The sequence below is a fragment of the Psammomys obesus genome, unplaced genomic scaffold (genome assembly GCF_907164565.1).
Source record: "Psammomys obesus unplaced genomic scaffold, mPsaObe1.curated_primary_1811, whole genome shotgun sequence".
In the NCBI taxonomy this organism is placed as follows: domain Eukaryota; kingdom Metazoa; phylum Chordata; class Mammalia; order Rodentia; family Muridae; genus Psammomys; species Psammomys obesus.
The window spans coordinates 2466757-2481770 of record NW_026596046.1 but is presented as its reverse complement, the minus strand read 5'-3'; the positions used below and the strand labels follow the sequence as shown (position 1 = coordinate 2481770).

At 48.3% G+C, this 15014-nt stretch overlaps 1 protein-coding gene across 1 annotated transcript in view; it reads right to left on the bottom strand.

The window, feature by feature from the left end:
- Positions 1 to 15014, bottom strand: part of Otud7a (OTU deubiquitinase 7A) — a 311702-nt gene that overhangs the window by 21274 nt on the left and 275414 nt on the right. The window contains exons 7-11 of the mRNA XM_055623230.1: positions 13301 to 13402; positions 9176 to 9303; positions 8472 to 8587; positions 4728 to 4855; positions 2641 to 2790 (exon numbers count right to left, since the gene is read on the bottom strand). Coding sequence (XP_055479205.1) covers positions 2641 to 2790; positions 4728 to 4855; positions 8472 to 8587; positions 9176 to 9303; positions 13301 to 13402 — 624 coding nt within the window. The remainder of the gene's footprint in view (positions 1 to 2640; positions 2791 to 4727; positions 4856 to 8471; positions 8588 to 9175; positions 9304 to 13300; positions 13403 to 15014) is intronic.

The following is a 15014-nucleotide window of genomic DNA, read 5'->3' as shown; positions in this document are numbered from 1 at the left end:
TGCCAGGCTTGCTGTGAGGGCCGCTGCACTGTCCTGCAACCACTGGCCTTCTCTGCTAGGTCAGTAGCATTCCACAGCAGATGATCATCTCTGTCCCTGCTGCTTTTGTCCCTGCGTAGCGCCTACCTCTGCATCATGACTGACTGCCAAGGCCAGTTCCAATCATTCCATCTTTGTCTACCTGCTCTTCCCTCTGGGCTATTATACTGAATGCTTGTCACCTGTCTTCCTTGAACCATGGCTTGCTGGGGTTTCTTCCCCTATAAAGTACAGAGAAGTATAAGGAGGGATGCTGAGATCTGGTGCTTGGTATGTGTTCATGGGACTGACTCTTGTCCCTGCATCACAAGATATAGGATCTCAGGTAATGTGTGGGACAGAGAACAGAGGCCCTTCTACCAGTTCTGCATAGATCAGCAGCTGCTCTCCCAGGACAGGGTGTGGGTGGCACAGGGGATAGACTAGTGAGGCAGGAACTCCTTCATCTGAAGCTTCTGCAGTCTCATTATAGCCGAACATGTTTTAAAATATTACACAGAAAATTCCAGAAATAAACAATTCACAAGTTGCAATTATGCACTTCTCTGAATTGTGCAAAGAAACACCTCTCATGCATGTGACCCATCTTTTTGTGCAGCAAGCTCACATAGTAGATTCTGTCTTTAGCTGTCTGCTGTCAGTAGCTGCCTGGGCTGTCAGCCTGACTATCAGGGATCTCTGTGCCTGTGCTCACCTTCCCTTATCGAAGGACTTGTAAGTACAAAGCAGCAATGATGGAACTGAGGCCAGCAAGGAGAATCTAGGAAGTACTTCCTTGAAGCAGAAAAGGGAAAGTTTTCAACTTAACAAGGAAAGAAAAAAAAATTAACCATATGCCTGTTACTAAGGTCCAAAGCCACAGTGAATCTATGTGTGGAGGAAGAAGATATCTGTGTTAATTTTGCTGCCGTGTCTGAAGCTGCTGAAGTCCTACCCATAGCACTGGGGAGTGACTGCAGTGGGGAAGGCCATACACAGGGACACTGTACTCTGGCTTTGGGCTATCCTTGATGCCAGCTATGTACAAGCATCTCTGCAGTGTCTCCTCTGGGTGATGGCAGAGCCACTACTGGTAAATGCTTATCCTCTGTAGAGTCCATATCCTCTCTAGGGCTCTAGCCTGGCCTATGATGACTGGGAGGGGGGAGTGTGAAGTTCTGGGCACACAGTGGCTTTAGAGGCAGGACTCACAGGGACTCTGGGAGGACCTAGAGAGCCACAGAAGCCAAGAGTTATCTGCACTTGTTCTGGGGCCAGAACCCAGACTTTGGAAAAAATTTGTCCCCTGAGGTGAAACACCTCAGCTCTGCCACTTCCTCTTCCTCTTCCCTAGAGGGAGGCAGCAACAGTGCCTTCCACAGCTATCCTTTCACTGGAGAGAGCTTCACAGTCACCATGGAGGCATCTGGAGGCACCTAAGAATATGAACTCGGTGTATGCTGACCTCAGGGACTCTTGCTGATGAGAAGGCCCAGACCTGGGCCTGGGCCCAGACCGAGACTTCTTTTGCCCTGCAAGGGCCACAGTGTGAAGGGTGGAGGCTGTCATGCGCATATGGGTTCAGCAACTTGGAAAGCTGAAGCAGGGGGATCACTTGAGTTTGGGTTTGGAGGCCATCCTAGACAACAGGGGAAGACCTCAGCTCAGACCAGGCCAAAAAAGGAGCAACGCAAAACCCTAGGAAAGGAGGCAGGCACCGCTGGGAGCAGAGGACAAGGGGAAATCACGGTTCCTCCCAGGCTTTAACGATGAAAGGATCTCTTGGTGGTCAGCAGCAGTGAGTGTGCGATGAGGAAGAGTGGTGAACAGTCTGTTATCCTGGCTGCCTGGATATTTCTGGCTACACTGGCATGTGAGCTGGGGTTTGGTTTGGCTTCTGGGGAGGAAACTAGCGATCTTGCCACTGTCTGGATTCAGATTCCATTCCACAAACTTGCTGACTCTCTGACTGAGCACCAGGCAGGAACAGATGTGGAAGGGTGCATTATAAGGGCTGGAGGAGGTAGGGCCCTGGATGTTTGTCTGTCTCCTCCCTTGCCAGCTGTCCACAGGAAGGGGCAGGGTGCAGAGGCTCTCATATTCTCAGTATAAAGGGTAAGGATGGAAATCCCCAGCTTCTTGCTTGTGGAAGCCCTTGACTTAGTTTCCTAGAACCATATCTAACCATATCTAAAACTGTCTCCTTCAGTGTCTTGGGGGGTCGGTGGTAGATCTTAGTCTGTACTGAAAATGAGAATGGCGATAAAAAACAATCCTTGTCCTTTCCATTCAGACACTCACACACCTATCATAGTTATCATAAGAGAGCAAACGAGAAGGACCCTCTGCTGGCAGTGACGGCACCCTGACTATAAAATTTACACATGCTTGTGACAGAATCCTAAAGCCAAGTACAGGCAGTGGCATCACTCATTTCCAAAGTGGTTTAGACGGACTGTTATCTCTAAGCCACCTGTACCCCTACTGAGCATGGCTATGCGGAGACCATGGCTGCTCCCTGTGTTTGCATGTGCTCTAGTTGTCCACACACAGCACATCTCCAGTACCTCCTCCACCCCTCCACACCACCTTACCCGACTCTGTCCCAGGAGCTGGACAAACCTTGTTCTCTCTGTTGGTCTCTCTGTTCCATGGACACAAGGGCCGAGAAGTGCGCTTGGTCGTAGGCCAGAACCAGGGGTGAGCAGTGGCACCTGTTGGGAGGCACCTCCAAGGGCAGGTAGATCCCTCCAAATGGGATGGGTGCAAATGCTATGGACACAGACATAGGGGTGGAGGCCAAGAGTGGGGTGGGGAGTACCGAAGGGAGGGGAGGGTAAATGGTGGGGGGAGAGGGGATGGGGGAGCGGAATTAGTGCTCATGGCCAGGACTGAAGGTTTCCATGGTGATCTGTCTGGGTAGCCTGCTCCTGAGAGCCACACCATAGTCAAAAGAGTGGTAGGCTCAGGGCTAAGACCATTGCCCAAGACGGTCAGTGATGCCATTTATTAGCTTGTCTAGAAGTCCCTGCTGTCCTTTCTCTTCTGATATCACTGAAATGCCCACACGCCAGGCAGGACCTATACTTCCTGAGTGTGCCTGGTATATATTTTGAAAACAACTTCTGTGGAAAAGGAAATGCCAAGTCAGAGAGCTCTGTTCTGAGCTGTGAATTAGGTAGTACATTAGAGGTGGAGCCTCTATTTTTGTGTGATTAGATGCCATCTTGTTCATTTTCTTATGAGGAACAAGGAAAGAGAAGCCTGAAAACCACTTCTGTGAACACATGCCTGAAACAGTAGCTTTTTCTTTTCTTTAATTTCACTGAGACAGTGTCTCATGTAGCCCTGATTCACTGTGTAGCTGAGGATGACCTTGAACTTCCAGTTCTCTTGTCTTGGCCTCCATGAGTGCTAGAATTACAGGCATGTGCCACCAAGCCTATTTTATGTTGTGCTGGAATGGAACCCAGGGCTTCATGCATGTTAGTCAAGTAGTCTACCCAGGAAGCCACACCTTCAGCCTAGCAGCTGAGTTTTGATCATGAAGAATATTGCCTTTGGCCTCAGAGTGGGAATTACCCCCTCCTTGCTGCAGAGCACAGGACTTTTAGAACAGTCTCTGAGGATCTCCTAGTTTGTCCCCCTCCTTCACCCAGTCTGCCCACACAAGAATCCTGCTTTGAGGGAGTGGCAAGGAGAAGGAAGCATGGACAGGCTGCAGAGGGCTGCTGGCTCTGGTACGGGGCAGCAGGGAAGAGAATGGTGCTAGACAGGATGCATGTTCTGCTAGCCCCTGCCCCCAGAGCAGCCAGGGCCATGCTGGTCTTTTTATGGCATGAAAACTGATGCTTGATTGGCAGTGTTCCGGGAGAGCCAGGGCTTCTGCTTTGGGATAGATTTAAATTTAAGTGGAGCAGGGTGAAATGTCACAGGGTCACTTGTTGACTGGCATGCTGTAGTCAGATGTGTGGACAGTGTCATCTTTAGAAGTAAAGTTGCAGCAAGCAGAAAGTGGGTTGCACTAGTGCTAAGAAGGAGACTGGATAAGGAACCACGCTGGGGAAAGTGCTGGGAGTGGGTCTGCTGAGTGGGACAGCAGCTGGGGACAGTTTTCCTGACTCTCCCCCCTTTCTGAATCTTCAGAGCATGGCTAGCCCTGTGGAGTCTCAGGCATTCTCACCACAGTCCTTTTGACTCCCAGAAGCTTCAGGCCATGTGAACTATACACTCTGTCTAGGGCTGAACCTGGCCATACTGGGCATCAGTGTACTTTCCTCTCTAGGGAAGGTTGTGTGAAGGGCTGAGGGAGGGGACATTCAAGGAGAAGTCCTGCACAGGTCAGGGTCTCAGTGGACAGACAACAGCAGCTCGGCTATCCCTCTAGATTCATGACTAGCCAGAGCCTCGGTGTTCTGCCTTCCTTCCTTTCCTCTCTAACACTATCCTGAAGAGCCACCGGAACAGGGCCCAGGGGCTTTTGGAGGGATCTGTGCTGTCTGTGGAACTTGGCCAGATGTCTCATGGCCACCTGCTGGTGTCATGCCGGACAAGTGGCCAAGAGCATCGCTGTTTCCCCAAGGAAGAAGAAACATATGAAATAATGCTGTCTTTGTGTCTGTCTCAGAGGCCAAGACGACTCCACCTATGTGTGGGTAGGTGCCACCCTTGCTGGGCCACCATTGAAGATGGTTCCTTGAGGATCCTACCTTCTCCACCGGAGTCCCTTAGCATGGTGTCTGCCACCACCACGATGGGTCTCCGTAGTATGTGGGCTAGGACGAAGACATGGAATTCTTCCAGGCTTTCATACACAGGGTCCTCAGCGTTGTCCACACTAGGCAACAAAACAGAGCAGGTTTGTCATGAGACTATACTGGGGTGGGGACAGAAAAGTCAGGGAAGGCTCTGAGCAGGGATTGAGCACCCCCAAATACTCCCTACCTAACAGGCTCTGAGGACCCTTCTAGGAACAGTTCTCGGGGAGAGGTCATGAGAAGACTGGCTGAATTCTACCCTGCGGGCAGGAGAAGGTTGAATGTAGAGCCTCACACTTACACCCTTCCCAGCTTGGATCCAAGCTCCTGCCTAGCATTAGGGGAGAGTGGACTCCAAGAATCGCTGTCATCCAGGCTAGGAGACACTGGGGCAGGAGACTGTGACCGAGATGTCCCTCCGCAACAAGGGGAGAGAGCTGGAGCTCTTAGATGATGGGACCTTGTGTAAGCCTACTACACGTGACGACAGTGTGTAGCAGGAGGTGATAAATTCCATGGCTTTCAGGATCCTTGGGCTCCAGGAATCAGCTCCTTGCAGGCATCATAGGAGCAGGGATGGCTGTGAGGCTGGGACGGCTGGGAAAGAGCTCCAAATGCAGAGTGCCAGGCTGACTGCCTTGATCACTCCTAGAACCAAGGCTGTAAATCCTTGATTTAGGTGTATTAAGAAATATACCTTTTGGAGGAGATCTGATGTTATATTATTTCCTTTTTGCTTTTCTCTTTCTCTCTCTCTCTCTCTCCCTCCTTTTCTCCCTCCCTCCCCCCCCCCCCCCCCCCCCCCCCCCCCCTCCCTCCCCCCCTCCCCCCCCCCCTCTCTTCCTGTTTTGCTGTTTTCTTTGGTGGCCAATGAGGCCGTGGTCTGAAATCACAAAAAGTCACAGAACCACCTGGAAGTTATTCTGCAGCCTGCCACCTCTGTCTGAGAGGAGTAAGAGTGCCTCTTGTTTACAGGGCCACATCTGACATACCGGGACATGGCCATCAAAAGAAGAGCTATCGTCTAGTCACCAGGCCTGCTCAGAGTGGTCCCAGCAACACCTTTAGGATGCAGGATCCAGCTCAGGGTCAGAGATGCTTCCTGCTGAGTCCCCCCCCCCCGGTCTCCCTTAGCCTGAAATACTGCTCAGTATTTCCACAATCGTAGCACTTCTGAGACATAAGCATTGGGCAGGTGGAACTTTCTCATCTGGGTCTCTACACTGCCTCATCCTGATGTTAGAATAGGATCTGGACTTCCTCTCACATGGTGTGATATGCAGGTTGTCCTGCTATGGTAGTATGGCCTTGGTCATGTTTAGCTCTTTGTCCACACCCACACAGAGATGCTCAGGTTACTGATGCAATCCATGAGTGCTCAGAACCTCTGCACATTCCTTCCCTATCCCTATTGCTGGTAGCACTGTGGACTTCTGGTTTTAAACCTTTACTAAATGAGTTATAATCCATTTGTGATGTTGTGATGCTCAAATACACTTTAATTTGGTCATTGTTGCTTATTTCAGTTTGGTCTGTGTCCTTATGACATCTCCCTGTCATTCTTTCAGATCATTTCCTTATTTCTTGGCACAAGAAGATGGACAGAATTCACATGTACACATTACCATCTTCTCTGTGTGCCTGTCAATCATCTACCACATCTGCAATGGGACATGCCAAGTTCACTAGTACTTCCATCTCCAGTCCAATTCTGACAAAGTTCATCCAACTTATAACTTCTTCCTCTGCAGTGGGAAACTTCCTGGAACAATCTCACCACTCTTACTCATCAGATCTGTCTCCTGGCCTGTAGGCAGGCTCCCATCTCTGCTGCCATCCACAACACCTAGGTTTTCCTCTCTACTCTGTTTGGCCCTGGCACTTGGTACAGTCCTTCTGTGTTCTCTTATTCTCCACCCACTGCAGACGTCCTTCCCTGCTTTGTCCACCTAACTGCTTGAAGGGAGAGTGTTTTAGGAAAGAGAGTGGAAGAATGTTTGAAACATGTATTGCTTTAAATAAATAGTTCTGGCTGGAGAGATGGCTCAGTGGATACGGTGTTTGTGCAAGCATGAGCATCACAGTCAGGATGCGCAGACCCCAGGCAAAAAAGCAGGCAGGTATGGCAGCTGCCTGCAATCCCAGCACTTGTGATACAGAGGCGGGATTCCCAGGGCTAGCTGGGAATTGGTAAGTTGCTGGTGCTGCAAGAGAACTTACCTCAATAAATAAAGAAGTGGGCAAGCAAGGAAGACACCGCATATTTACTTTGGCCTTTGCATCCATGTGCCTGTACACGTCACAATGTACTCACACCTTCCCCTCGAACAAACCATTACAAGTTACCATTACAGATGTGGATCTGTAATTTCCACATCTGAAGTTTCAAACAACTGAGATGAAAAGCACTAGAAGAATTGTATTCACTTTTTTCTTATTCCCTAAATAATACAATACTTTTTTTTTCTTCAGCAGGGCCCTGTTTCAGGTAATTTGTTATAGCCATAGAAAACAGACTATTCTACTTATTGTTATTACTCTTTCTTCCCCCTGTGATTCCCCAGAATAGATTCTGTCCTCCAGCAGCTGCCTGACATTTTTCTTCTCCCTGGCAGGTGTGGGAAATCCAATAGTGAATGAGACACTGGACTAGAAGGAACATTCAGAACGTGGAGGGTATGGAACAGATAGGACCTAAGTTTTCAGGAACGGAATCTTCAAACGTTCAAATACTCCTGTTTGGACTGTTGGTGCTGATGTGCCGTCTCATTAAAACAAAGCAACAAGCAACCTATGGAATTGTGGGTTTCTGCATTGAAGAGCCTCAGGTAGGAACACGGTTCCGGATGGTGCCACTGTGAGCACTTTTGTAACTTGTCCTCCAGCTGGAACCTCAGCAGTGCTAGGCCCAGTGGGCACCAGGCCCACTGTGGTAGGGTGTTGAGAGCCCAGAGGCTGCCTCGGCCTGTGAACCTGAGGTTGGCTAGGAAACATGCATGTCTGTGTTCTTGCTGTGGCAGAGACCTTTTCTGAGGTGATGCCTTTCCAGCAGGACAAAAAAGCAAAAAATCGAAGCATGCACCTTCTGAAATTGCATGGCCAAATGTTCCACAGTGCTGCTGTTTGTCTGGGCTGCTCTTTATCTCCGCAGTGGAACATTGGAGCTGACTTGCAGGATAAGCTATTCCTTGAATGCACACAGTGGGCAAGGCCTTTGAGTTAGGAACGCTCACTATATGCGTGAAATCCATCTGGGAAGCTCTGTGGTAGTCTCATGATCTCTTGCTTCCTTTGTAACTTGAAACCATAAACTAAACAGATTAGGGAAAAACAAACCTCACAAACAGCAGCTGGTGCCTTCATAGCCCCAAGTATGCAATGACAGCTGTGGCAATGATTCATGGTCACAGGCCACCTCCAGGCCTGGCTATGCCCTGAGTCCTCTACCTCCTACTGTTTGCTTTGTATGATGAGCCTGAGGGAGACCAGGCCGGGCAGCTCCCATGAGATCATGTGTAGCGAGCCTGGGTACATGTGCCCACTCTGCCCTCCCATGTGGCCTAATTTACAACAAATACTCCCTGTCTTGTGCTACCTGGCAAGCATATAGAGTCACCTCCCTTCATCCCCAAGCTCTTTGAGGCCCTGGGTGGCCAGGGGTTCTGGAAGACCCGTACAGAGCAGGGCAGCACTCACCCACCACCTGTGCCGCTGCCGTTCTTGCTGAAGTGTGTTCGAGGCTCGCTGGAGGCCAGTTTTAGCAGCTCTGTCCACTCCCGCTCCCACTCCTCCTCGGTGTACACCAGCCCTGACTGGCGCGAAGGGAAGCTGGTTCAGGAGGCCGCCTCTGTCATCTGCCCGCACCTCCTCCCCCCGCAAAGGCAGCGTACCAAGCCACCCAGGCTGGCCTAAGCCCCACCAGGACCCAGACTGGACACATCTGCTAGTGTTTCCGTATGTATTTTCAGAAATTCCAGCCCCTGGTTTTGGAGCTGTTGGGTGTCCTCCAGTCGTCAAGGTCATTCCCTGGTGTGTGTGAGAATGAATAAACCTGGCTGCGGCTGACCAACAAATAGTTTAAAGGGCCATCACACCATTTTACCCCAAATCTAGGTGGATTCTTCTCCCAGTGGAGTGAAGTGCTAATGTCACCATGGCTAGGGGCTGCTGAGATTTTCTCTGGATTGAGGGAGCCACGAGCTTCACAGTACAGCACATGACTGTGTAATTCATTATCCATGCTGGGGCCGCTTTCCTAACGACACCCGCATAGGAACGCAGGAACGTTCCTGAGTTGCTGTCCACCTGGGCTGTGCTGGTCTAAGGGCTCCTCTGGACTCTAGCACAGCTTGAGGCAGAACCTGATGCAGACCCTGACTTCAGCAGTGGCGGCTACCAACCTCCTTGTTCTGTTGTGTCTGCTGCCACCTCCACCTCCGCTTCAGGGCTTCCCGCTCAGCACCAGTCCTCATCATGGTGTAGAGAGCTTTCCGCAGAACCAGGTCCCGGTCATGAAAGCCCCACATTCCTGCAGCCAGGAGGCCATGACGGGGCAGAGGAGGAAGGGACATGAGGAAGAGATGAGCCAGAGGACACTCAAAGGGACACAGCCCAGCAGGATGACCTCCTACATGGGTGCAAGGGACTAATGTATCAGGAAACTGCTTCGTCTCATCGAGGCTCGTAGCCCTCCTCCCACCCCGTGCTGCCATGTGTGCTTCCCATCAGCTCAGACGCAGGAATGAAGTGGTACTTCCTCTGCTGACGGCAGGTAAAGGTTAAGTGTTGCCTGTCTCTGGGACCTAAGGCTATCTACCTTCTCTTGCCAGAAGAGGGCGCCAGATCTCCCGGAGCTGGGATTAAATTGGTTGTAAGTCTCTCAATGTAGGTTCTAGAAACCAAACTCTGGCTCTCGACTAAGCTATTTTTATAGCCCTAGTGTTTCTATGTGTGACCAATAGTCCTTTCAGTGTCAGGCCTGGTCAGCAGGTGTTCCCCATGGTATTGGTCCTGTCATATGGATGCTTTGGGTAGCCCTGGATGTAGGGAGTTTTGCTGTGTCAGGGCAAAATGGAAAGCCAGGCCAGGCTGAGTACCACTTTTCTAAAATGCCTGGAGTCAGGAGAGCTTTTGATTTTGTATGTTGACAGATTTAGAAACCTTGGGGATAGAATGCAAGCTTAAATATAAAAGTTCATTGCTATTGCCTATGCAATTTGTAATTTCTGTTATTTTTTTAAAGTGATTTTGTGCATGAAACGAAGGTTTATGTTGTGGAATTTTCCACTTAAGGTGTCATATTGATTCTCCAAAGAGTTTCGGATTTTGGATTTTCAGATTAGGGGTACACAACCTGTCTTGGAATGAAGGACCTGTGGGTTCCAGGGACTCTGTTTTGTAGGGGATTGTTATAAGGCCTGTGGCGTTGGCCAGCTATAGTCTGGCCTCTTCTGCAGATGGAGCAAGACTGGACAAAGGCCTCAGAGGACCACCATGCTCATAGAGCTAAGGTGTTGGTGAGGCAGGAGGCTCTGGAACCCGAGGTATCTGAAGGACAAGACATCTCCATGCCGTAGCCTTAGCAACAAGGTTGCAAAGAGACTTCTAGAAGAGAGTGCCTCTTTTACCATCTGTTTTCCAGGTTTTACATGAATAAAGTGAAAAGCACTAGGGAAACAGTTAGTATTGAGCATTCTAATAAATAAGACCCATTGACCAAATCACATTCTTGGAGAAGAAAGATGTAGGAAATTCTCATGAATTTTAAGATGGCCACATCCATAAATATGCACAATTACTACCTGTCAATTAAAAATGAAAGGACATGTTGAAAACTGAAGTAGACAATGCTGGATTTGGAAGTGAACGTGGTGGACCTATAACTTCATGTGCAGGAAAAGCAAAGCACTGTGGGATAATGTGGACCAGGGCTGACAGTGGCCCGCACGGGGTGGGGCGGGGCCGGCTGTACAGTGATGCTGGTTTTCTCACGGGGCAGTCACGCCACTCACAGGATGAATTCTTTCTTTTTCCTTCCTTCTTCTTTCAACTTCGTCATAGTCTTTTTTTTTTTTCTTTTGTGGTGGAAAACCTCAGAAGTATGTAACTGATAGTACAAGGGTAAAACCTTACACAGAAGCTTACTGAGACAAAAAGAGTTTGCGATGCAGATTTGAGTAGCTGCCTTAATCTAACTATGTGATTTCTCTCCCCCCGCCCCTTTTGCTTTTTTGAGACAGGGACTCACTTTGCAGACCAGGCTGGCCTCAGACTCACAAAGATCCACCTGCCTCTGCCTCCTGAGTGTTGGGATTAAAGGTATGTGCCACTGTGCCTGGCTGTTGTGTGATTTTTTAAAAAACATGTTTTTGTTTGTGAGCTCATTTCAATAAAGTGTTTAATATTTTTTAAAAAGCAGAATGTTTCTTGTTTGAGTTTTAATAATAAATTTTATGTAGTTAAACATATGAAAACAACAATTAAGATTATAATCATTAAGACTATGAGCTGGTGAGATAGCTTAGCAGAAAAGAACACTTGCTGCTCTTCCAGAGGTCCTGAGCTCACTCATGGTGGCTCATGACCATCTATAAAGGGATCTGATGCCCTCTACTGGCATGTAGGTATACATGTAGACAGAGCACTCCTACATTTAAAATATACATAAAAATACATTAAAAAGAATAAATATTTTATGTAGTGTTTTCCACAGGATGTCTTCAAAGTTTAGGTGTATTTGAGAATGACATAGTGCTTCCTTTGGTAGCAGCTACATGTCAAGTGTTCCATAATTCATGATGCTATCAGTTGTCATATTGGAAAATGCAAGTCTTGGTATATTTAACTATAGTAGAAGCTTGCAAGTGATTTAACAGGCAAAATGGGGAGTGTCAGGGTCTGTATGTGAAATTTCCCCCCAAGTTTAGGTGATTGAATGCTCTGTCCCCAGATGGTTGTTGTGAGAAGCCGTGGAATTTTTGGCAAGTGAGGCCTAACCTGGGAGGTCAGTCTTTTATTATTATTATTATTTAAGAAATGAGATAATTTTTTTATTTTGAGATTTTTTTGTTTTCTTGAGAATTTCATGTGAGCACTGTATTTATACCCTTTTCCCCTGTTCTCCTCCCTTCAATTCCTCCTATGTCTCCCTCCCCCACTCCTCGAATTCATAGCCTCTTAGTTTTTATTGTTACATACACACATAGACATGTAGACAGCCCCCCCCTGCTGAGTTCACTTAGTGTTGCTCATTTGTACACGTTTAGATGACAGTTTGGGACTGGATAATCCACTAGGGAGCACATCCCTGGAGAAGACTGACTCTCTGTTACTTGGCGGCCATTTGTTTTTGGAGACATCTCTCTCTCTGTAGCCCTGGCTGTCATGGAACTCACTCTGTAGAACAGGCTGGGATTGAACTCACAGCTATCTGCTCCTTAGTGCTGGGATTAAAGGAGTGCACCACCATGCCTGGTCTAACAGCAGTGGCAGAATGTATTTGTTCTGTGGTGGGGAAGAAGCAGGAAGTGAATGCCTTTGTCTTTCCCATTGCTACCATCACACCCATGACTTCCTCTAGGTTTCGGGGCTTCTGGGCCACATTCTGAGGCAGTTTATGATGGTCAGTGTGTGTGTGTGTGTGTGTGTGTGTGTGTTTTTCCAGTGTCTTCTCAGTCTGTCTTATACTAGCAGGTCCCACTATGATTTAAATAAGGTGTGGGCCTGGCCCTTGCTCAGGTCACATTAAACTGTGAAAATATCTTGCCCAATAAGGAACATGTTCTTAGCAGGGGCCCTGATCCCTTGACAGAGACTGTCCTCTAGGATTGACGAAGAGCCTTGGACCTGATGTCCAGGCCGCTGGTACAAATCTGGACTTGCCTGCCACATGGAGGCAACCCTGTGCATGGAAGACTGGTCCCGGAGAGGAGGACAGAGATTTTAGAAAGTTTAGCATGACTATGAGGTACCTAATATCGCCATGCATGCCTGTGTATCCACTGCTGCAGCTCCCTGGAGAAGACAGCCAATCGTATGCTGTGTATCTAACTGCGCTTACCTGAGTGGACCTACAGCTGTCTTCTTAGCATCACAGATTGCTGTCCATGGGCAGCCCCAAACTACCCCTCTGCACACACTGCTCCCGGGGCCTTCCTGCTGGTGCCTCATCCAGCAGAGCTCTGCCTCTGGTCTTCGTGCCTTGTCTGTGCTGGCTCCTGCCTACAATGTCTTCTACTCTGCCAAGTCTCAGTAAAGATGCGGCATCCTCCGGGAAGCCCTCTTAGATTGCGCTAGGCTACCCCTCTCTACCTACTGTCCTGGAAGCTCCTGCTCAAGGCTTCCTCCCAGCAAGACAGGTATTTACCCCCACAGTGTTCTGTCTTGTCGCCAACCCAGCTAGACCAGAGGGCCAGGATGTCACAGGCATTCTTCCGTGTGACAGCAGCATGGCTGGCTGCACCTGCTAAGCATGCATCAAACAGATCTAGAGCTCTGCTGGCCTCTGTTGGTGTGGGGGTGCTTACCCAGTGAGGCGGCGTGTAAGAGGCAGTTCCCATCCCCGGTTGTGGCCAAAGGAAGAAGCTTTTTACAGCTCGTGCACACAGTCGACCACCAGTTCAGGCGACCTGGAAAGGAAGCTCACTTTAGGACAGATGTTCAGGAAGGCAGAGAACAGGTGTACATGTGTGGGACACAGTCCCAAATACCAGCGAAAGATTTTCTTTTCTCAAGCTATAAAGAGAAAAACAGGTGGGGATCGAGGTAAAATAAGTTTTTCTTCTCCCGAGACCATAGTTTGTCTCAGTGTCTGTACAGTATTTAAGAGAACCAGATGAATGGTGGAGAATAAGGGAACACAGAAGCAGGTAAGATGGGCATGCCTCCTTAAAGGTTGCTAAATCTCAATACTAGTGAGCTTTTTTTTTTTTTTTTTTAAGATTTATTTCTTTATCTGACATATGCGTGCTCTATTTGCATGTATATCTGCATGACAGAAGAGGGCACCAGATCTTATTATAGATGGTTGTGAGCCACCATGTGGTTGCTGGGAATTAAACTCAGGACCTCTGGAAGAGCAGACAGTGCTCTTAACCTCTGAGCCATCTCTCCAGCCCAATACTAGTGAGCTTTGCTAAGGTAGTGCATACACTGTAACACCCAGAAAAAGCATTAAGGAGAATGACCTGTGTTGTGGAAATAAACATGTTTCTGTTTTGGTCCCAGGTGTGGGGTACGGGATTGTTTCAGATGGTCCACAGTAGCAGACTATTTGCTTCACCGCAGAGGCTCTGAGAGGAGCTCTTTGCCAGTTGCAGAGAGTTTAAACCTGAGGACTCTGGAGAGAGAATAAATGCTAGAGCCCAGATAATGTGTGGAGATTAGAGAAAGAACAAGGCTGTTCCTGTTTCCTCCTTGCTGCTCCTGGTTTCGGTTGTGAGACAAGAAGTTGGAGATCTCCTGCAATGAGGATTGGACTGGTCCAAGGAGAATGGTGACCCTAACCAGCAGGGAGCAGCCAAAGGAACTGTGCCCCCTCTCCTACTAACCCTCTCTCTCCTACCTAGTGTTGGAGTATCAGAAGGGATTGGGGTGGAGTAGGGAGAAAAAGGTAAAGGAAACATAAATCAAAGAGTTTTTTTTGAAAGTATTCCAACAGACCTGAGTCACACTCAGACCACTCCTACTTGGGCATGGTTGGCACATGCCTGTAATCAGTGCTGAGGTTGAGACAGGAGTTTATTTGCGGTTATTGTCAGTTGTCCAGTGAGATCTCATTTTAAAGACCAATCAACTATCCAATCAATCAGTCAACTAACCAATACTATGCAATATACTCCTTGACACCAAAGCTTGATGGAGAAGGTATGAAGAAGCATAGGCAGAAATCTCTCACGATTGATGATGCTGCAAAGTTTTCAACATGTAAACAAACAGTCCTCCAAAATAGACACTAAGAATTAAATAGCATGACCATGTGAGGTTGATTCTAAGGATAAAAAGTTGGCTCAATATTTCAAACTTGATTAATTAATATAATCCATCATAATAAACTAGAGAAGAAACAGTTTGCATAACCATAACACAAATGGAGAAAAAATTCACAAAAGTCAATACTCACATCTGCGATTAAGACTAGTAAGTAATAGGGAGGAATTCCCTGCCTCTGACAAGGAACACCTGCAAAGCCCTTGCAGCATTCTGAATGGTGACAGCATAGGTGCTTTCCTTCCAAATGAG